The 19,912-nt window shown below is 52.9% G+C and overlaps 9 protein-coding genes across 9 annotated transcripts; 3 read left to right on the top strand and 6 right to left on the bottom strand.

Moving 5' to 3' along the window:
* Positions 1 to 148: 148 nt before the first annotated feature.
* On the bottom strand, positions 149 to 856 carry PG986_000998 (uncharacterized protein; the record flags this gene model as incomplete). The annotated part of the gene is made up of 1 exon (XM_066837220.1): positions 149 to 856. One exon carries the CDS (start codon positions 854 to 856, stop codon positions 149 to 151), a length of 708 nt encoding a protein of 235 aa, XP_066706113.1.
* A 1,190-nt stretch (positions 857 to 2,046) lies between these two features.
* On the top strand, positions 2,047 to 2,493 carry PG986_000997 (uncharacterized protein; the record flags this gene model as incomplete). The annotated part of the gene is made up of 2 exons (XM_066837219.1): positions 2,047 to 2,152; positions 2,249 to 2,493. The coding sequence occupies 2 exons, from the start codon at positions 2,047 to 2,049 to the stop codon at positions 2,491 to 2,493; spliced, it is 351 nt and encodes a 116-aa protein (XP_066706112.1).
* A 363-nt stretch (positions 2,494 to 2,856) lies between these two features.
* PG986_000996 (uncharacterized protein) lies at positions 2,857 to 5,443 on the bottom strand (the record flags this gene model as incomplete). The annotated part of the gene is made up of 3 exons (XM_066837218.1): positions 2,857 to 2,980; positions 3,044 to 5,232; positions 5,312 to 5,443. 3 exons carry the CDS (start codon positions 5,441 to 5,443, stop codon positions 2,857 to 2,859), a joined length of 2,445 nt encoding a protein of 814 aa, XP_066706111.1.
* Positions 5,444 to 6,318: 875 nt separating this feature from the next.
* On the bottom strand, positions 6,319 to 7,732 carry PG986_000995 (uncharacterized protein; the record flags this gene model as incomplete). Its single annotated transcript, XM_066837217.1, has 3 exons — positions 6,319 to 7,094; positions 7,378 to 7,518; positions 7,633 to 7,732. The coding sequence occupies 3 exons, from the start codon at positions 7,730 to 7,732 to the stop codon at positions 6,319 to 6,321; spliced, it is 1,017 nt and encodes a 338-aa protein (XP_066706110.1).
* A 2,377-nt stretch (positions 7,733 to 10,109) lies between these two features.
* On the bottom strand, positions 10,110 to 11,110 carry PG986_000994 (PQ loop repeat protein; the record flags this gene model as incomplete). The annotated part of the gene is made up of 3 exons (XM_066837216.1): positions 10,110 to 10,590; positions 10,647 to 10,865; positions 10,944 to 11,110. 3 exons carry the CDS (start codon positions 11,108 to 11,110, stop codon positions 10,110 to 10,112), a joined length of 867 nt encoding a protein of 288 aa, XP_066706109.1.
* A 2,223-nt stretch (positions 11,111 to 13,333) lies between these two features.
* On the top strand, positions 13,334 to 14,439 carry PG986_000993 (uncharacterized protein; the record flags this gene model as incomplete). Its single annotated transcript, XM_066837215.1, has 2 exons — positions 13,334 to 13,686; positions 13,767 to 14,439. 2 exons carry the CDS (start codon positions 13,334 to 13,336, stop codon positions 14,437 to 14,439), a joined length of 1,026 nt encoding a protein of 341 aa, XP_066706108.1.
* Positions 14,440 to 14,528: 89 nt separating this feature from the next.
* PG986_000992 (uncharacterized protein) lies at positions 14,529 to 15,180 on the bottom strand (the record flags this gene model as incomplete). Its single annotated transcript, XM_066837214.1, has 3 exons — positions 14,529 to 14,629; positions 14,689 to 14,763; positions 14,820 to 15,180. The coding sequence occupies 3 exons, from the start codon at positions 15,178 to 15,180 to the stop codon at positions 14,529 to 14,531; spliced, it is 537 nt and encodes a 178-aa protein (XP_066706107.1).
* Positions 15,181 to 15,845: 665 nt separating this feature from the next.
* PG986_000991 (RAI1 protein) lies at positions 15,846 to 17,511 on the top strand (the record flags this gene model as incomplete). The annotated part of the gene is made up of 6 exons (XM_066837213.1): positions 15,846 to 15,917; positions 16,019 to 16,344; positions 16,496 to 16,686; positions 16,736 to 16,906; positions 16,972 to 17,271; positions 17,339 to 17,511. The coding sequence occupies 6 exons, from the start codon at positions 15,846 to 15,848 to the stop codon at positions 17,509 to 17,511; spliced, it is 1,233 nt and encodes a 410-aa protein (XP_066706106.1).
* Positions 17,512 to 17,779: 268 nt separating this feature from the next.
* On the bottom strand, positions 17,780 to 19,333 carry PG986_000990 (uncharacterized protein; the record flags this gene model as incomplete). The annotated part of the gene is made up of 5 exons (XM_066837212.1): positions 17,780 to 17,920; positions 17,983 to 18,111; positions 18,186 to 18,415; positions 18,491 to 18,626; positions 18,695 to 19,333. The coding sequence occupies 5 exons, from the start codon at positions 19,331 to 19,333 to the stop codon at positions 17,780 to 17,782; spliced, it is 1,275 nt and encodes a 424-aa protein (XP_066706105.1).
* Between the last annotated feature and the right edge of the window lie 579 nt (positions 19,334 to 19,912).

Here is a 19,912-nt window from a genome sequence, read left to right as displayed (position 1 = left end):
GTGATCTAGCTCCCTTTAGTGAGACCGCCCCATGGTCAGCGTCCAAATGCTTCTTGTGACTGTCAGCATGCTTAGCACATGCCCTCCATTTTGGCTCTCCGATCGATATGTGATGTTCTGTACTCCTCAGTTGCGCCATGTTTCGTAGCTAAGGTTTGGCTATTTCGTTTGTTTCGCGGGGCACCCTTGGGCTCTCGGGCTCGTCATTTTCTGCTGTGACAGTGTGACTAGTAGTTTCATCGTTTCCTGATGGCGTTTTGTGGACTTCTTCTGAATGGATGTCGACCTCGTCTTGCTCCATTAGTTCCTCTTCCTCGCCCTCGGCGGCGCTGGCTACTTCCCCGAGTCTTGCCTCGTCCAGCTTTCGGTACTTCCTGCGGCTCTTCTTGGCGCTACTGGCCCGCTTCTTCCGCTTAGCCTCGCCCACGATGGCGCTTCGGCTCTGGTCGCCCTTGGTAAGATCGTCAAGGCGGTTAGCGAGCAGCTGGCGCGCGATGAGCCGGTTCTGGGACCGCGACCGCGTCTCCTGACACTTGACCACAATGCCCGTGGGCAAGTGCTTGAGCTGCACGGCCGAGTTGGTCTTGTTGATCTTCTGCCCGCCGGGACCGCTGCCTTTCAGAAAGGACTCGTCGAGGTCGGAGTCCGGGGGTAGTTGGGGTTTCGGCGGGTACTGTGGCGTCTTCTTTTGCAGGGACGGGGTCGTGGAGAGGGCGCGGCGGTGGCAGCAGTAGTTGGATAGAGGGTGGTGGGAAGCAGAAGAAGAAATCGTCGTCGCCGCCGCCATCGGCGTCAGGAGCTGGACATAGTACGAGGAGGGGAACGCCAGAAGGCGGGTCGCACGAAACGTGGCCATGGTGGTGAGTCGGAGAAGAGAAGAGAAATGAGTATCGGGATCTGATGTTATCCGGCTGCTGCTTCCATCATCGGTCGGTACCTAACACAAGAACAAATCGGCCGTCTGTTCGTCGGCTTACTTGATTGCCGGTTCCACGCCCGTTAGTGTTTTGAGCAAGACAAGACAAGACAAGGTAAGAGTCGTATATTAGAATATATGTACAGTACGACATTCAGCAATGGCGCGGTTCGGTTGTTTCTTTTCGTATTCGCCTTCACCTTTGCCCTTCTTTAGTTGTTCCTCTTCTCTTCTCGTTATTTCGGTTTCGTGGGAGAAGTAGGGCAGGTGTCATGATTGGCATGGGAGGCTGCTAAAGGCAATTCTAACAACATCATATGCATGAATCTAGAAACCCCCAAGTAGCAACATTACAGATTGGAACACCAAAAACGCCGCCGTTACGCCGATTAATCGCTGAGTCGCGACCTACATACCTCCTTGGACAAGTGCGGGATGGGCTGCACAGACAATGTCGGATTCCTGCCAGGCCCCTAGCAGTCCGCCCAAGCAGCTAAACAGCTAAGCAGCGCGCTGTTGGTGTGGTGGTCGGGTGGATAGCCAATTAGGATTTTCCCTAGGGGACTTGGGGACCTCCCAGGCTCCCAGGCTGTTTTCTTGCCGAGACCTGTCAGTGAACCAGCGTGCAGTGACTGCAGGCGGCATGAAGATGAAGGGGTCCAAGTGGGTTCATCCCTTCCCCCCAACAGCCGACAAGAGAGGTCAGGCCGAAGATAATTTAGAAACGGAAATCCGTGGGAAAGGGGGAAATCGCAACCAACATACGCATGAGGAAACAACAATTCGATCGATCCGTCATTCACTCAGTCTACTTACATACTCTCTTAGGTCTTGGAACAATACAGTAGGCCTCAGTCCAAGTCTCGTTTCATCTCGAAAGCCATCATACTTACTCGACCAAACAAAGATTCTTACTGTAAACATTCATTTGTCCACCACACGCGACACACGTACGACATAACCACTCACCGTCCGACGACCGCAGATCCCGAACAGCAGTTGCGCATCACACACTCTCTACTTCAAAAATCACAGAACGGCGCGGTACTCTGAACCTCGTTCCCCTCTTCAAGGCCAAATTGGACAAAGAAGAATACCAACAGCTTCCATCCAACACCAACACCCCAAAAATGGAGATGGCTCAATCCGTCGCCCGCTGGTTCCGGCTCAAGCAGTACCAGATCGAGGTCACCTTTGGCGTCTATATCTTTACTCCGATCGAGAAATTCGTTTTCTGTAAGTGTCGCATTCGCTGATTCATTCACTATATCCCTTCCCAGCAGGGTTCGGAATCCCGGCCAATGGCTAATCGGGTGCCATCTATCTATACAGGGTCTGTCGTCTTCCTCCTCTTCAGCTTGACCTTCATCGCCACGGTCCTCTACCTGCCGCAGCACATGGTCTTCCTCTACAACCGCGCCTGGTTCTACGTCCACGGCGACGACAATAGCGGCGTCGACGGCGTGCTGGGCGGCCTGGCCAAGGGCGCCCTGCAGAAGACGGTCGAGGCCCTGTCCTCGACGTCCTCGGCCGACGGCGCCGGCGAGACGCTCGACTCCATCGTCAGGGAGTTATAATTGGGCAAGGACAAGAGAGTAACAAAACATAACACCCTCTTCTCGTACAGAAGAGACAATACGGGAAGGAATCAATGGCACAGCACGATTAATAATTCTTAATGCGGAAGGGCGGACGCGTCCCGAAATGGAAGACACAGGAGGGAAGACCCGGTGCCTGTGTCCATGTACGTGGCGTTTGGAGGCAATATCTATGCTGTCTTGGGTTCGGCGTTTTGGGCAGGCAAGCCCCGGTTCACAGCTTAGAACGACCGCGTCATACGCTGACGATGTTATGGGAGGCCCAGCAGAGCAAAACAAGTGCGGGTTTTGAGGTTGTCCTTTTTTGGGTAGCATATTTTATTTCTCGCCTGGCTACTCAACTCATGTGCTGGGGCCCGAGTACGAATAAATCCTTAATGAAGCATCTTCTCCAGCAATGGCCAATGTCTTCTCGGTCGCGTGTGGTCTCCATGACAGCTGCAGCACGGCTTTGGCGAGACAGAATCTGTGCGATATGTCAGTCCTCATCGATCAGTATTAGCAGCATCCAGGGAGGCAAGTAACTTACTCTGGGGACAAGGGGGCGCTAGATATCACACTGAGGTCCGTGGCGTTGATGATATGGATGTAGACCTTGCCTATTTCTGACCCAGCCGCAAGCACGAGCGTCCCGTCTTCCGTCAGCCGAGGCAAGAAGTCCACTGCTGTCACCGGGTGTGTTGCCGGAATCGTGGTTATGCAAGCAATGCCCGCGTCTGCGGACTTCTTCCAGATCTTTATCGACTTGTCGCGGCCCGCCGTCGCAAACACCAGCGCATCCTCCGCAAGGGGCGCCCAGGCCGCATCGAGAATCATTCTCGTATGGCCCTTGGGGTTGTTCTGGAATGACTTGTACATCGTGGGATCCTCGCTGTCCCGCTCAAAGACGGCCCACTGGCGGTCTCGGCCAACGCTCAGGAGATACTTGTCGTCGGGAGAGAAACGGAGTCGGGTCACCGTCAAGGTGTGCGCGGCCAGGGGCGGCCGCACCTCGGTCCACCGCTCCGTCTCGAAGACGCGGATGACGGCGTGGTTCAGCGAGCTGGCTTTGCAGGCACTGGCGACGAGCTTGCCATCGTGGCTCACGGCCAGGCAGGATAGCTCGTACCCGTGGCCGTAGAGCTTTTCCATCTCGGGCCAGAGTGTGTGGCGGGCGAGGCTGTCCTCCAAGGGCGGGTGGTCGATCTCGAGCACGGACTTCCGCACCGTGGAACCCGGGTCGAGGGCTTCACGATCCTGGTCGGGATTGGCAGTCTCGACCTCCATGTCGTCGTCTACGGCTTCAATGGCTTTGTTGGAAAGCCCCAGCACCGGCATGTTGGCTGCGTCGGGCAGGTCCTCGATTTGAGAAGTCGCCCCTATGTCGCAAAGGTGATTCAGGAGCTTGGCGACCGCCTTTGGCTCGTTGAACACACGCATCAGCTTCTCGTCCGCGCCCGAAACGAACTGGGACGAGCCGATTGAGTCGATGCAGTTGAGGTCGTAGCCATGGATTTGTGGCCTGGCCATCTCATGCCACGTCTTGCGCTCGCCTGCGTTCCACCGTGCGTGTAGCCTTGTCGTCTGGTCTGAGCTTGTAGACAGCAAGTAGCCTCCGTTCTTGGACCACGCAATGCCAGTGACAGATCTGGTATGCCCGCTAATGCCAATCTCGGGCATCCACTGGTTGCGTTCTTTGTTGTGATACCATCGCCTCCAGCTTCCTGTTCGGCCTAGGCAGATGACTGAACTGCCATCTGGAGACCACAGTCCCGTCCAGAAGCCGCCTGTGCTTCCTGTGGCGGTGGTTGCGCCCTTTTCTCTGCTGATCTCGCCCAGGCGGACAGTGGTCACCCAGATGCCCGAGGAAGGGTCCGCCTCCCACATGCCAAGTGTATTATCTGCCGACGTAGATAGTAGTTGCAGTTTCCCGCTCGCAGGGTCGGAGAACCACTTTGCGCTGTAGATCCAGTCGTCGTGGCCCAGAAGTAGGGCCTCAAAAGTGATAGAAAAGTCGAGCTCTCCAACTTTGAGTCGGTGTGCCTTGTTTGAAGGGGTCCCCGGCAAAGACAGGCCCATGGTCGGATCGTTGGCGCCAGCTGTCGCAGGCGGGAGCTCCTGACCCTGATGGAACCGCCAAAGCCGGACATATTTGTCTTGGCTCGCAGAGGCAAGCACCAGATCTTTCGATGTAGCGGAATTCTCGAAAGCAAAGTCCAAAGATCGGACCCAGCCCTCATGACCGGAAAGAGTGGTCTGGGCCTCGAAATTGGGCTCGGCGGACGAGCTGGCCACGAAAATCTGGACAAAGGTTTTCGTCCCCGCGGCAGCTAGAACCAGGCCATCGCCAGCTTCGTTGAGATGGCTCAGCGCAGCACACAGAGGGAAAAACTTGGGGCTGGTTTTGATTGTTTGTAGCAACTTGGCCTCGCCGGTTTCGAATGCCCAGATCTTGATTGAAGCATCCGCAGCGCCAGTCGCAAGGATAGTTGGCCCGACAGGCTTCTGGCGGGCATGCACAGTGGCTATGCAGTTGATGGCGCCAGTATGCTCCTTCACCGATTGCACACACGTGGCAGAGCCCGTAGCAGCGCATTTCCATATCTTTAGAGTCTGGTCATCGCCGCCACTGACCAGGTAGGACTCAGAATCCGAAGTTGGCTTGGGCAGGAATTTGACGGCTTTAACCGTGTCACTATGGCCAGCCAAAAGATGCGACACGCCCTTCACTGATGTATCCTGTAGATGGTGTCAGCTGATCCATTCTGCAAGTAGGCCACGAGACATCCCGGAACGACTTTTTGGCACTCTCACATACATTGGGCTCCCAAAGGGCAATATTCGAGTCAGCCCCAAAGGCGACTAGACCATCTTCATTCCAATCAGCCACGGCCGTGTGCCGGTTGGCACCTACGGAGAGGTACTCGATACCCACTTCGACCTCATTCATAGCAAATTGGCACAAGAAGAAAAAGGTAAGTAAGGGTTCAACAGGGTATATATGATATATGCCGTGTAACACCTAGGCAAGAATTCTGGATGTTGGTTTGTGATTGGTTGGTGATGTGAAAATCGGTGCAAGGTTTCTGCCGGCTCGGCTCGGGCCGGCACCAGTTGATCGCCAATTAAATTGACCCTACGTCGTCCCTGAAGCGAACGCCATTAACTTCACCTGCGTATCAACATGTTGCTTGTTTGTTTGTTTGAGGAGAGGGTATCCATAGGTGTTAATTTGGAAGCTTGCAATTTTATGGTAACAACTTCTTGTATATGCCTCTCATTGAGAAACCAACAGCTTACTTGACCCTAGAAGGTCGCTTTGGTATTTCACTTCCTACTACAGGATATCGTACAAGAGGACACCCATGCCTGGGCAGAAATTAAACACCTCTTCATCATATTACAGCTGGAAGCTTGCATGTGAAGCCGGAGGTACTGGTGACCAGAACTAACTTATTATGCTACCGAAAAGAAACTATGAATTCAATCGCAAGCTTGTGTTGTCCTCAAATCAACGCTACCGATTCTGGTAAGCGGCCTCATTGCTCGCCCTGTCCAAGCCCGAGATGGTGTTAAAACCCAATATCGCAACGCTTTACCACCATGAGAGCCTGCTCTCTCTAGATAGAGAGGACCCCAGAGAATATGGCTCACGCCTCCTCTGCGACTCAAGGTAAATCACCTCGTTCCCCCTCACCCCCTTTTGCTTTTGCCATGTTCCGCCCTCATTTAGGGAACACTCATCTCGTAAGGGGTATGTTCCGTAATCGTACAAACTCAGAGGTTGCCTGTCAAGGCAACAATGTCTCGATTGTGTTGTGGTGTTTAGACCTCATCCTCCGCCAGATCGTCGTGGTTCTGGCTAGAGAAGAACGAGTTGTCATGAGCAGGAACCGCGCTGAAGCTATGGGGGTTGTAAAAGCTGGTTGCAACATCATGGCTACTCTCCAACGACTGGGAACGCGGGATATCGGCGAATGAGGTCAACACATCAGCACCGATGGGCTCCAGCTTCGGAACCTTGGGTCGAGTAGCCGCTTTCAGCTTGTTCTTGGCCGAGGACTGTGAGAATTGGGAGCTGTCGATCTCCACCAGGTCATCGTCATTAGCCATGGTGGACTCAGAAGGAGCAGGAGCTGTGAAGCTGGCAGGTCCGGCAGCGACCTGTGCCTGGCCATTGCCGAATAGAGACACGGGCTGCTGCTGTCCATTGCCAAACAGAGAGGTATTGGCGGCAGGAGAAGGAGCGACCTGATCGGCGACACCGTCCGTGAACTTCGCCTTCTTGTGGGTGGGTGTATCGAACTCCACGGGCTCCTCGTCGTCCACGTCATCATCCACATCGTCGTCAACCTTCTTGGCACGAGCACGCTTGGCAGTGGTAGTGGGCGTCGTGACGGAAGATGCAAATCGCTTGCGCGAACCAGGAGTATTTGCAATGTTGCGATTGGTCTTGGGGGTTCCGACTCCATCAATGGTCACCTTGGAGGTGTCCTCTCCCTTCCTTGCAGCATCCTGCTGGGCCTTTCCTAGCTTCTTGATTGACCGGAACTGCCACTCAATGCCATCGGCCGTAGACTCTCCAAAGAGCTTCTGGATCTCTACATGTCAAAATTAGCATCATGTTCTAGTCGTACCAGTGTAAGACTGTGGTGCGGTAAGACATTGGGGATGAGGGGATATATTGCAAGAAAGGAAATTGGACAAGAAGCGAGGAATCGAGTCGAGAAGTGATTGGCATCCGGCTCCTCCCTTCGTCGGACGACTAGGAAAGGGGGTGTCGCGGGCTAAATCCCCCTCAATCGACAGCAGAAGCGGCCTTGGAGATCCTGTCCAGATCCCTTCAGGTTTAAGCTAGAAAACGCGCTTGCGATCCAGACTTACCTTTCTCATCGACAGGCAGATCACCTGGGTTCTTCTTCGCTGCGACATATTGTTCTTGCATCTTTGCCAGCCGCTTGATGGGCCGAAGACGATGGTCCACCGAGGGGCCGGTAAAATCCTGACCCATGTGAAGTGCGATTGCTAGGTAACTTAGTATGGGATGCAGGGTGTATGGCAAAAACTCATTGCGCGAATTCCAATGCTGTGTATGTGTAGGCATGCCAGAAGGAAACCAAAACGAGAGTCAGTACTTACCCTTGAAGTCGAGTTTGGGCTTGGCTGTAGCAACCACAGCCGCAAGAAGTCGGACAGCCGACTCGTAGGACTTGAAGTTTGTTTTGTTTGTAGGTGCCATCGTGTCTAGGTATTGGCTTGAGTCCGAGGAGGTGGAAGACGGTCCAACAAATATGCCTGTTTACAAAATGGGTTAATTGCTGCGTAACCGCGTGGGTGGTGATCTGAAGCGGGACCATATGTTCCCAAAAGTAAAAGGTGTGGTTCATGAAATATTGATATGTGAGTATGGCGTGGCGTGGATTGATGGAAGGTGCAAGTTTTTTTTTCCCTGGTTGCCCAGTATATGGTGGTGCAAGTCTAGCTGACCTTGTAGAGAGCATGCAATACTGGGGAAGTGGACAGACGCGGTACACACGGAAAGGAAGAGGTATGCTCAACGTGCTCGGTGGGCAATAAGAATGTGCCTGCCGAAGGGTTAAGTCGAGGAGAAGAATATGAACGGCATCTTCTGGCATATGCCCGGTGACCCGATGTATGACTGGATATGCGTACAATAGAGCGGGAGCAGACAGCCTTCTTGTGCTGAAGAAAGATATTCCACTCTGGAGCGGAAGCATGTAGGATGTATATGAACACGGGTGATATGGCTTCACTTACGGGTTCCTTGTGCGGAGTCTGTCAGCTCAGTGTAATTACACCGGTGTCAAGCAGAGAATATTGGCTTTGCAATCTGAGTATCCAGCGTTGGGGTTTGACGTGCTTGGATCTGCCTTGGTGCAATGTATTGATGTTAGAACGCAGTCAAACTAGAAGGGAATGTGGATAAACAGAAAAATGACTTGAATGGAGGGTAGGGTAGCTGTCGCAGGGCACAGTGAAGCTTCACCCGGAGGGCGATGCTGTCCATCAAAGAGGAAAGAACAGGCCGATCCACCCGCCTCAAAGATGTAAACACCAGCGGAGACGGTCAATGGCGGGCAGATGCAGTTGGGGCATCGCCTGTCTATCGTCGACCATAAACTTCTCGATCACATAGAAACTTGAGCATCGACGACTGTGAATGCCGTCGGTCTACTTGTGACAGAGAAGTCACAGCCATCACTCTTGGACCCTTGAGACCAGCAGACAGGATGCAGTTATGTACCGATAGGGAAGGGGTGCGCTGACTTGGACGGTACCATATATCTAACAGACTGCGATGAGCCTGGTGGTCGATACTCGTGGGCCCTCGGACGTGTTGTATGAGTACTGACTGGTTAAGCTGTAAGCCAAACCAAGAGCGATGCTGCTGCTAGGCGATGTTTCGGTTCCAACTGAATCCAAGCCTTGGTTGCCAGAACACCCATCGAGTCCGCCGCACTCCTGATGGGCCAGCCTTGGGACAAAGAGGCCAGATGAGCCTGGTATAGCAGATTGATCAGACAAGAACAGCAATTGTACGATCGTAGCTTCTTGCGTCCGGGCCATGACACCAAGGAGTTACACGCACAACCAATGCCGGCGCGAATTGGGCGATCAATGGAGGATAAACTTACAGCCTCGACGCAAGTGCCTATTGTAGGTCCAGGTCAAGATCTTGGGTTTCTGATCCGTAAAGGTCTCCACTTGTGTTCCAGTGCTATGCATATTCGTTAGCATATATCATGGTAGAAGTAGAGTGCATGCGTTCGGTTGCTTTTCCCAGGTCCTTTTAGCTTGGGGGGAACGGGATCAAAAGGTCACTATTCATCTGCCAAGAGGGCGGTGGGTGCAATGGCACTTACAGACAGTTAGCTTTCTATAGCTAGCTTACTGACGACGAACCTAAGCGGAGTCGTTGGGCGAATACAGATTGGAACGAAAATATGGAGGAGGATCTGATCTGGAGTATGAAGGTTGGTTGCCTGAAGAGGCAGGTTTTGATACATATGGTTGGGTCTCGTTGGCAAAAGCAGCTCCTGAGCAGGCGTGAACGATTGTAAACACGCGTGCGCTTCTGTTAGCCTGGGACCTGGCATGGTAAAAGTCGACCCATGACCGACCCCGTCTCAAGGCCCAGGGATCACCCAAAATCTCTTTTCAGATAGCAGGAGAGACTCAGTAATGCCAAAGTAGATTCTCTATTACTTTGGCCTCAAGCAGCATACAGTCACTGATTCGCACTTTTCAAGTCGATGTACCAGCTAACAGTCGCGAACGGAACGTGCACGCTGTTCACGTGCCACTATTTTAACCCAAATACCCCAGCACCACCCCAGAGCAGGCATACCCATACTATAAAGGTATTAAGGTATTAAGGTTTCATACTTATTGCAACCAACTATAAAGAATTCGGTGATCTATCATATCTAGTCAACTACCGGGCTTGTTATCAGCAAGTCTCGTGCCAAACATGATTTACAGGTAGGCAAAACATATTATAATGGAAATGCGTTTAGAAGAATGGCATGGCCATTCTATCCATTGTAGGACATGCTAAGTAAAAAAATTCCTATTGCAAATGCTCTATATGCGATCTATGTAGTCTTCTCTGCAAAAGGAGATCTCCTGTCCATAGCCATAGGTGACCCGAGCCCGCTGGGGCTTCGGCCCTGAAGATGCGGGCGAACGCCTGCGTATGTCCATCTTTGCTGAAGCCCTGCTGGTGTCTCGCTGCTCCCCCACATCAGGTACTGGACTCCCAGAAGCAAATCGCAGCCAGCCTGGAACATGCCGCAGATCTTGAAAGACCAGGGAATCTCTGTGGTCGAGGTGAAGAACCAGAACATCTTCATCATGTCTCCCACGATCCAGCTAGCAAGCACAGAGACCCTGAGACCCCTGCTCGTCCTCGTTCTCGCGTTAGCCAACAGCTGGGGTATGGGCAGTGTCGCCTCGACCGAAAGCCCGACGTAGCCGATGAACGATGAGTATGCCGGATAGATGCCGCTAAAGGGGGCGAGGAGGAGTTCGAGTACGGTTAAGCCGATGAAGAAATACAGCAGACTCTGCCAATACCTAGAAGCCAGTCAGCTAAGATCTTTTCTCTTGTATCCCTTTTCTGCTAAACAAACGGTTTGTGGGAGCGCCACTGCCAGAAGCCGTACGGTCGCTGGAATCCAGAGTGGCCATCCTGTGTTCCAGCAAAGGGGACCGCAGCCTCGCCACCCTTGGAAGAATGCGCCGGTCGGTGGTCGAGGGCGATTTTCAGCAGGATCAATTGCATGAAGATGTTGCAGAAAGATTGGATCAGCAGCGCAGTATCGTAATGGGCCCCAGGCCAGTAGAAGACCCTGTACAAATAACACGAATTAGTTACATAATGCCGAGAAAAGGGGGTTTTAGACGAAGGGGCGGGCGTGTATCCGTACCTGCATATCGAAGCCACGAGCATGATCAGGGGGATGTCGAGAGAGAAGCCGGCGCTTGACCTCTTGCGTTGCATCGAAATCGCCTGATCGGCATACGACAAGATTGGCGAGAGAATGAGGAACACCGGCGCGGCAAAGCCGGTGAGCGTCGTGAGAAGGTTGCCCATCGCGTCCCGATTGTACATGAAATGGAGGCCGTCTTGCAGCAAAGAGCGCGCGCTGGGGTTTAAAGACGTGACGTGACGTGGTGGAGGATGACGGCACCGGCGGATGGTTCTGGAATGGACAAAACTGTGCAACCAACTGGTCCTATCTAAGGTCGATATACAAATCAGAGAAAGCAGAGCCCGGGGAAGAGTACAATTGACATAAAAAAAATTAAGAGAACAAGACATCCGAAGTGACCGAACCTGGCGAATAGCGAAATGAATTTTCGATTCAAGTCCCAGTAATTAAGTGCATCCGCGTAGTGTAGTTGCTACCGCGGGTGGACCGTCTGAAGTCGCAGCGAGCTAATGCGCAGGCGTACTAGATAGAGGACGGGCTACCTGCTGTCCGCCAATAACATGATGCTTTTGCCAAGGTAATGCTTGGCAATGCTACCCGGGGCTCAACAAGCATGAACTTGCGAGGGCCCCCTATCTTCTGGCGATATCGTCTGGATGTTTCAAGTGTCATTGCATTGTGTCGGCTTCGGGTCGGCACAACAATTGAGCATGTCATCATAGCAGACCTGTCTACGTGATACACAGAGCACACAGCAGCTTAGGAAGGTGAAGCTACCTCTGTCGGAATATCCTCTAACTGCGCGTCTATATACCCAGTAGCTATCCGCTCAAAGCCATCCCTATCGGCAAACGACATATGCAGGCGACCAAAAGATATTATTCAAGGACGAAGAATACCATCCAAAACACGGCTTGACGGGCAATATTGCATTTGCAATCTAGACCAGACAGTACTCCATACAGCAGCATATTAGTGCCCCGGCCTTTTGGGTGTACAAATAGACCCAAAGACAGACATCAACACCAATATGCCAATAGTAAATGACCTCATGGTCTTTCCCGGCGCAATATTAGTAGCTAATGCTATATTATTAGAAGTGAACTCTACATGCTACATAAAATCTGTCCCATACTCCTCATAACGCTTACCTTGACTGTAAGTACATGGGCCGTAGAAGGTAGATGTCAACAGCAAAAAAGAATACAAAATATATGATGACTGCCAACTCCAAAAACATCAAAAAGTAGACTACCCCGGATTCCTTACACTGGACCATGGACATCGGAATTGAAAACTGCATGATAGTGGCTCGTGGCCGTCATATCACATCCTCTCAATACTATACACGTGGACTCAAGTACGAATATAGCAATAGCAAAACAACGAATAGCCATACTACTCCAATAACATCAAAAAGTGAACTACCCCAGCTTACAAGCTGGGCCATGAAATTGGAACTGAAAACTGCATGTTCCGGGAATCGAACCCGAGTCTGAAGCATTTTCTCATTGTTCATGGGAAGCTTCCATGATACCCCTACACCAAACATGCGGAGGCTAGTCGTTGTTGTACGGGAACCGCTCAAAGACGGGTTAAGAAGACACCGTGGCATGCAGTGGCCGGTCCACCAAGGGATGGAAGCTTATTCTGGCCGGTTCTGTGGCCAGGCATGGAAAGGCTTGGGACGTACTGCATGCGACTTCATTCGGGAAAGCGGGGAAGTAGGACGAGGAGGGTGGGAAGTATTGCCTCAATGTGTGGAACGCCGCCTTCCAAGTGCTTACATGCCCACGTACATACAGGGCATTGGTGCAAAGTACGTACTGTCGTGTACTGCATACATCTAAGTAGATCTCTAGAACCAGATCAGACGTCGTGGGAGATCCATACCTTGGGAATCTAGGGGAATGGAAGGTGTGGAAAGCGTCCAATACGGTCGTAATGCCAGAAAAGGCTCGTGTTTGCCTGCCAGGGCAGAGAATTAGGTAGGTATGTAGTGCTGTACTTTACACAGCACTGAAGAAGTGAGGATATGCATCAGTCATTGATGTCAGGTTTTCAATCGAATGTGTGTTTGTTCCCTAGCACCAGCTAAGGAAGGTTAGGTAGGTGGTGACTGGTCAGGCAAATTCATCCCACCTTCGTCCTCCGACTCTACGTACGGGTCCATCCGTCCTCTGCCCCACCATTTGCAACGACGTAACCTTCTGTTCTCCAAGCTCACTCGCTGCGAGCAACAGATCAGTTCGTCCGGAGAAGTAATAAACTCCCGCCTCGAGTCTCATCGACAAAACATATTGCCAACCCGTACAACCTATAACCAAAGCGAGCCTCTTTCTTCACGCCTCCTAATTTCCTTTCTCACACCGAACCCTGTTATCATGGCAGCCGCAGCCAAAGGCGACAAGATCGAAAAGATCATCGCCCGTCTCCAGGCCCGCATCGGCGAGGGCCAGTTCTACGAGGCACAGCAGCAGACCCGCGTGGTCGCCGCACGATATACCAAGGCCGCCAACTGGTCTGCCGCCATCGACATCCTGTACAATGTTGCGCAGTCATTGCTCAAGGCCGGCCAAGGCGGCAGCGGCGGCGACTTGTGTGTTCTGCTCGTCGACACATACAAGCAGGCCGAGCTCAAGCCTGATTCGGCCAGCAAAGGAAAGCTGCTGACCTGTCTGCGCCTATTCGACGGCCTCGAGCCGACGCGTAAGAAGTACATTGGCGAGATGATTGCGTAAGTGACTTGAAGTGCGGGGTGGCTTAAGCCGGTTATTCCTTCTGCCGATTAGCTGATTCACGCGTCTTTCTATCTAGGTGGTCATCGAAATACGGCGAGTTTCCCGCTGGCGATCCCGAGATACACCACGTCGCCGGCTCCCTCTACGCAGAGGAGCACGAGACGGCCGATGCCGAACGACATCTGGTTCTCGGCACCAAAGACTCGTCCGACGTTCTGGCACGCATGGAGTATGAGTGGTTCAAGGAAGACGAGGCGCACACTGCAGCTTTATACGCCGGCCGGGCTATTCTACCCTATTTACTTGTCGCCAACGTCCGCGCCGCCAATGGTGCCTACCGGCTCTTCACCAGTGCTCTGAACCAGGACCGAGGCACCGCGATGGGCGTACAGGATGTGAGCAGCAGCACTGCCGATATCCGGGTTTACCCCAGCATACCCCTCCTCAACTTCCTCGGACTCCTCTTGCTGGCCGTCCAGCGCGGAAGCCCCGAGCTCTACCGGCAGCTGTCTGCCAAGTATGCGTCGCATATCAAGGAAGTGGAGGCGTGGCATGAGCCCCTGGAGATGATTGCAGAGATGTACTTTGGTATTTCGAGGCCAAGGCAAAGCAACCCGTTGATGGATATGATGAGCGGGCTCTTCGGAGGTAATGCGGGAGGTGCGCCGGCAGCGGGTGGTGCGAAGCGGCCGAGCATCATGTCTCCTACGCCATCCTCCAACATGCCTGCGGCTGAGGGCTTAGATTAAGTGCAGCTGTAACTGGCGCAACTCTGTTGGTGGTGAGATAGATCTGAGAGCGATGTGGAACATGCGCGCATTCGTGTCGGGAAGTTAACTCATTGACCGAGTGTCTCGGCTTCGGGCTCGTACATCCAGCTATCCTCGGACAGGGCAGCGACTTGGGCCCGCATGCTGGCCCGCAGAGCCTCCATAACTTCTATACCCCACGATTATTAGCTTAAAGTCCGCCGCAGCTGTGTTGCAGATAAGCCATACCTTCAGGTTGCGCCGGTCCCCGGTTGTGGTTGATCTGGTGATGTTTCACGACTTCGGCGAGCTTCTGCCTTTCGCCTAGATATAGACCCAATCAGTTGTTTGCAGACAGCACCGTTGCGAAACCATCTTACGTTCGTTCTCTTGTATATCGTCCAATGCCTCTGCTTCGGGTTCGTCCATTGGGGGTGTGGGCGGATCGCCAATTTCGAAGTCGCCGTGCTCGTCCCGGATTACGATATCGGAAGTATTAGATGCGGTATCGGCATCCATGCGCAGAGTCTCGGCGGAGTTGGATGAGGTCGAGGTAGGCCGGCGCGAGAGTTGCGACTGGAAAAGGTTGCGCCGCACAGGACCTTGAGGTACTGTCGCGGTCGATGCGCTCGCAGCGGCAGAAGCAGTCCGGTTGTGTCTTGGCGCGGCGGCGGCGTGGCGGGCCATGGGCTGCGGTGGGTGTTGGTGGTGATTGTGAGGTTGCTGGTTCTCGGTAGCCATTTCGGGCGGAGAAGACGAGGCGGCGAGGAGTGGGTGATACAGTTGGTACCTCGGCCGGCGAGGAGCGAAGGGATGTTCTTGGTGGTGATGATGATGCTGGTGGCGTAGATATACTGAATCTATAGGAGGGTATCGGTTTGTGTCGGTTGTGTGGGCGACGAAGGGATCCTCGCGCGAGACTGAAGCCATTGTTTGCTGCAGCTCAAGATTGGTAGCTATCGATTGGTGGTGGTATTGTATTAGGTATGCAAGTACATACGTAGTGCGTGCCTCTGGCTCTGGGAGTGCGATCAATTGATTGATATGTACCGACAGCCCAAGAACCGCATCAAATCCCCAAATGTTTACTTCGCTTGTTGCTGGTTCAGTGTTTGGTTGCGGGGTGGGTGGTGTTCTAATTTCGACCGCTACAAGGCAAGCTTACCTTTTCGCTAGCAGGGGGGCTGCATGCTGTTCCCTGTACTAGAGCTGCAGCACGGCACCCGTCTAAACGCAGGTGCAGCGCCCGCTAATTCGTCGTCTTCAACACCACGCGAGTTGAAACGCTCGAACAAAGAACCGACAACCAACTTACAAACCTACAATCTGGACAACCAAATACCCACGCCAAAGTATACTCTTCATCTGGAACGCAACATATACAACCCAGCACATGCCTGGACAGTATGCCTGATCTATTTGATATCCAGCCGATTGGTCGCTTCACCGGGGAGTCGCAGCCACTCAAGCGCCCTAAGGTGAGAAAGCAAACGCCCCCGTCCTTCTCACCCCGACAGAAATCCATGGGGCTGCATGCAGTATTTAAGTCATGAGGGCGGATGTACCTGACTTCCCATAGGAATTCGCTTGTTTCTCATACGACAACAACCATGAGTTCCATCTGGGCGACTCGTCACTGAGATGGTACTATCCGCCCCAGCTAGGCACGGATCTGTCGCAAGGTTTTGAATCTTTTGAAAAACACGATGACTCTCAGGATGAGCATCTCGACAGCCTTCTCAGAGCATTCATTGCCCACGAGCAAGAGACGGGCAAGAAGATTGATGCCCAGGTTGTCACATGGCGTGGTATGATGACTAAGGTGCCAACCCCTGAGCTCCTTCGACATAGGACCCCACTGACTGGGAGACAGATCATGGCTACCCCCTTTGAGGACCGAGACGGGTATGTCCAGTGCAGCGGTGAACCCAAGCCTGGATACTATGAGACTTGCTGACTTTCATCATTGATAAAGCTTCGAGATGAATGCTACGTTATACCAAGTGCGCTTACCGTCATACTCTCACTAGGAATTTCGTACTGATACTTAAACAAGGACTGCATGTATGCACGACGACCGGCTAAACCCCCTTTTTCGTACAGTGCCGGCTGACGCTATGCGCAGCTTCATTGAAGAGAACCACGCCTACAAACAAGCTTCGATGCAGGAGCAGCGAAACCGTCAGAATACTGGCAATCGCCGCCACCACCAACCGCAGTTCTCGCCTGAAGTCATGACATTCTGGGGTAAGCAGCCCTACTTTGATCCAGACCCTACCAAAGCTCACAGGTGAAGGCTACAAGTTCGAGACGCTGTCGACGTTACCTGCAACCTGGGCAGAGACCAGTAGAGAGTACATTGAGAACCGAGAGAACGAGATTGTGAGCAACAAAGCCCAATACTGTTCTGTGGTTCGGACAGGAATTGGAAAGTCAATATTATGCCTTGGTGGTGAAGTTGATGCTGGTTAGTAAACGAAACCACCCTTTCCCCTCTCCCTTGAATCTCGCAACTAACCGCATTCTCTACAGTTTGGGATGCGAAGCCTCAAGTGAAGGGCGCCCCGATAAACTGGGTCGAGCTCAAAACATCGGCTGCTATCCGTGACGAGCGTGGCATGCAGAACTTTGAGCGCAAGCTGATGAAGTTCTGGATACAATCGTTCCTGTTGGGTGTGCCCAAGATAATCGTTGGATTTCGTGATCAAGGCGGCATCCTCCGCAAGATTGAGGAAATCCGCACCGAATCTATACCCGCCAAGGCCATGCAACGTGGCGTCCAATCGTGGAACGCCGATATGTGCATCAACTTTGCCAGTAGTTTTCTTGATTGTGAGTTGTCAACAATGAAGCTTTAGATGCAGTGCTGCTCGGGATGAATGCTAAACGAGGACAACAGGGCTGAAACAAGTCATCAATGATGATGGAGTGTGGCGCATCCGCAGAGCACCGGGCTCCAAGCAGATTGAAGTCAGCCGGGTGGAAGAGGCCGGCCACGGCAAGATATTGACCGACGACTTCATCAACTGGCGGATTAAGCTGAGTTTGACGAAGACAGAAGACACCAACTGAACCCAGCTTGGTTTCGAGGATAACATGGCCCCAAACCCGTGTGGCTGGCCAATAAGGAATGTATTGCTTTAGCTCTTTTTGCATTCTACTCTGTATTTATATAGCCTCGAAGCCTGCTGCCGTCTAAAGGATACCTCTGTTCGCCCAAAGAAATAGCAAACGCCGTCCCAATCTAGGTTTCTGAAAATGGACTTATGGTCCATCGTCTTCTATCATGCCAATGGCAATCTATATAATTCCAACGCAGGCATATATCACGGGCCACCAATTAGGCCAGGGGAACCGCCATCTTTCGACGCATGGGGTCAAACTCCGCGCCGGCATGGTACGTCCGAGTGTTGTCCTTTTTCTCAGTTTCGATCTTTGTGAGATCGGCCTTGAAAGCCATGTAGTTGAAAAAGTTGGTAATCTGGATGCAACAGTTAGTCGGTGTGCTGTGGAATGGAGGGCCCGGTAAAGGTGTTAACGAACAGGTTTGCTGTGCCATCGCCCGCCGCCAATCTCAAACCATCCCAGGTGTCCGCCCAGCGAGGTGCCACAAAGAACCGCATAGGGGTTCGCCTTGATTTCGCCGACTGGCCATGACTCGGCTGCGGAAATCTACATAGCATGTTGTGTGAGCTCGATATGTCGGCGCGTTGAGATTTTTGTAAGGTTGGCAGCTTGAAACTTACAGGATCATCTGTACAATTGATGGCGAGGTAGGGAATCCGGATAGCCAAAACAGAGTCGACAGACGAGGCGTCTCGGTAGTAAGCGTCTTCCGTGGGATAGCCCCAGGCTGCGCACTGCACCACGCGATCGAACTCGTAAAGGTAGGTGAGTTTGGTCAGCTCTTCCATGCTGAGGTCGGTGAACTTTTCGATCTCGGTCCTATGCGTCTCTGCTAGCTTCTTCATGGCAGCTATTTATCAATTCATTTAGCATACTGAGAATTACCAAAGCAAGAAAAGGGGCTGGGGGTAGTAATTGGACGTACTGCCGAGGACGCGAGAGTATAGGTTGTGTCCTATGAACGTCCGCTTGAGAGCTTTGCTTGAAAGTTCCAGGTTCCAGGGGTTGGCGCACGCGATGGCAGCCTTGAGCGGGCAATTGGCGCCCTCCTCGCCCAGGTACTATACCAGCCATTAGTACCAGGCAAAACGTGCAGTGGTGGGATGGGAGGAGGGGAGGGATCACATACGTTTGTGAGGATGCATGCACCCAGAGAGAAGCCAAGCCCGAAAAGGGGTCGGTTGGGGAAGGTCTTACGGAGGTAGCGGACCAGTTGTCGCGTATCCCACGTAGCACGCGCGTTATACAGGATGCCCGTGGTGATCTTGCTCATGGCGCAGCCGCGCGAGTTGACGACGCAGGCCTCCCAGGCGCCGCTCTCCAGCAGGGGCGAGATGCCGTGCCGCAAGTAGACCTCGTGCGAGCCGCCGGACAGGCCGTGCAGGACGACCAGCATGGGCCGCGCGTCGTCGGAGCCGATGCCGCTCGCGAGCTCCTCGTCGCTGAAGTACGTGGTCCGCTCGGGCAGGGTCTCGTCGACCTCGTCGGCCTCGTCGGGGGTGAAGAAGTCGACGGTGAAGCTGCCCGAGTAGCCGCTGTGCTCCGCCTCGAAGATCTGCCGCTTGTAGTGCACCGGCGGCGCCTCTTTGTTCGCGGCCGTCCAGCACGTCTGCAGATGGCCGTTGAACAGCAGCGGATTCAGCTGGCAGGGCGGCACCGTCTCTTGGCAAATGTCCAACAGTGTCCTGGGCGACCCATCCTTCTCGCTAATCTTGATGGGCGTGGCCGAGGCATGGAAGTCCACGTTTGCACGGCCAAACCACTCCATCTTGTCCTCGTTTTTCCTCTTTAGATTGGATTCCAAAGCGCCGCAAAGTAACAACTGAAATGAAGGTCTACTAGAAAAAGAACCGGCGCGTGTATAGCGAGGAACACTCTGGAATCAATCACAATCAGGCAGGTTGAAGTTATGAGGCTCCGAGGTGGTTCTGCACCAGTGCGGTAGGTTCCACCACGGCGTGTTAACCGGATGAGACGCTATGTACGTTGTGGATAGTTGTCCTTGGGTCGAGCCTCGGTTTCTCTAGGTGAGTGTATCATTTGGTTGTACCAATAGATCGGGCGACCGTCTGTTGTTTATAACATGCATCAAATGCATGCATGCGGGAGGTGCTGTCGATTTGGCGACAGTCCACACAGTATCATGCTTTCCAGTATGGAACATACTATAGATATTCTAATTATATACATGTAGTTTATACGTCCATTGATGGAGGTTGGTCTCTTTCAGGTTCCGATTTGAACTTGGAGATCTAAGTAGCAAGGATCTCCGATGGCCCGTTTTTCTTGTAGGTACCCCTCGAACACAAGCCCCGAAGACGTTGGCGATGGCCATACTTGACATTGC

This window comes from Apiospora aurea, assembly GCF_038362705.1.
Source record: "Apiospora aurea strain CBS 24483 chromosome Unknown utg000001l_segment0_segment0, whole genome shotgun sequence".
In the NCBI taxonomy this organism is placed as follows: Eukaryota; Fungi; Ascomycota; class Sordariomycetes; order Amphisphaeriales; family Apiosporaceae; genus Apiospora; species Apiospora aurea.
Note: the sequence above shows the minus strand (reverse complement) of the source record. Positions and strands in the feature narration are given on the sequence as shown.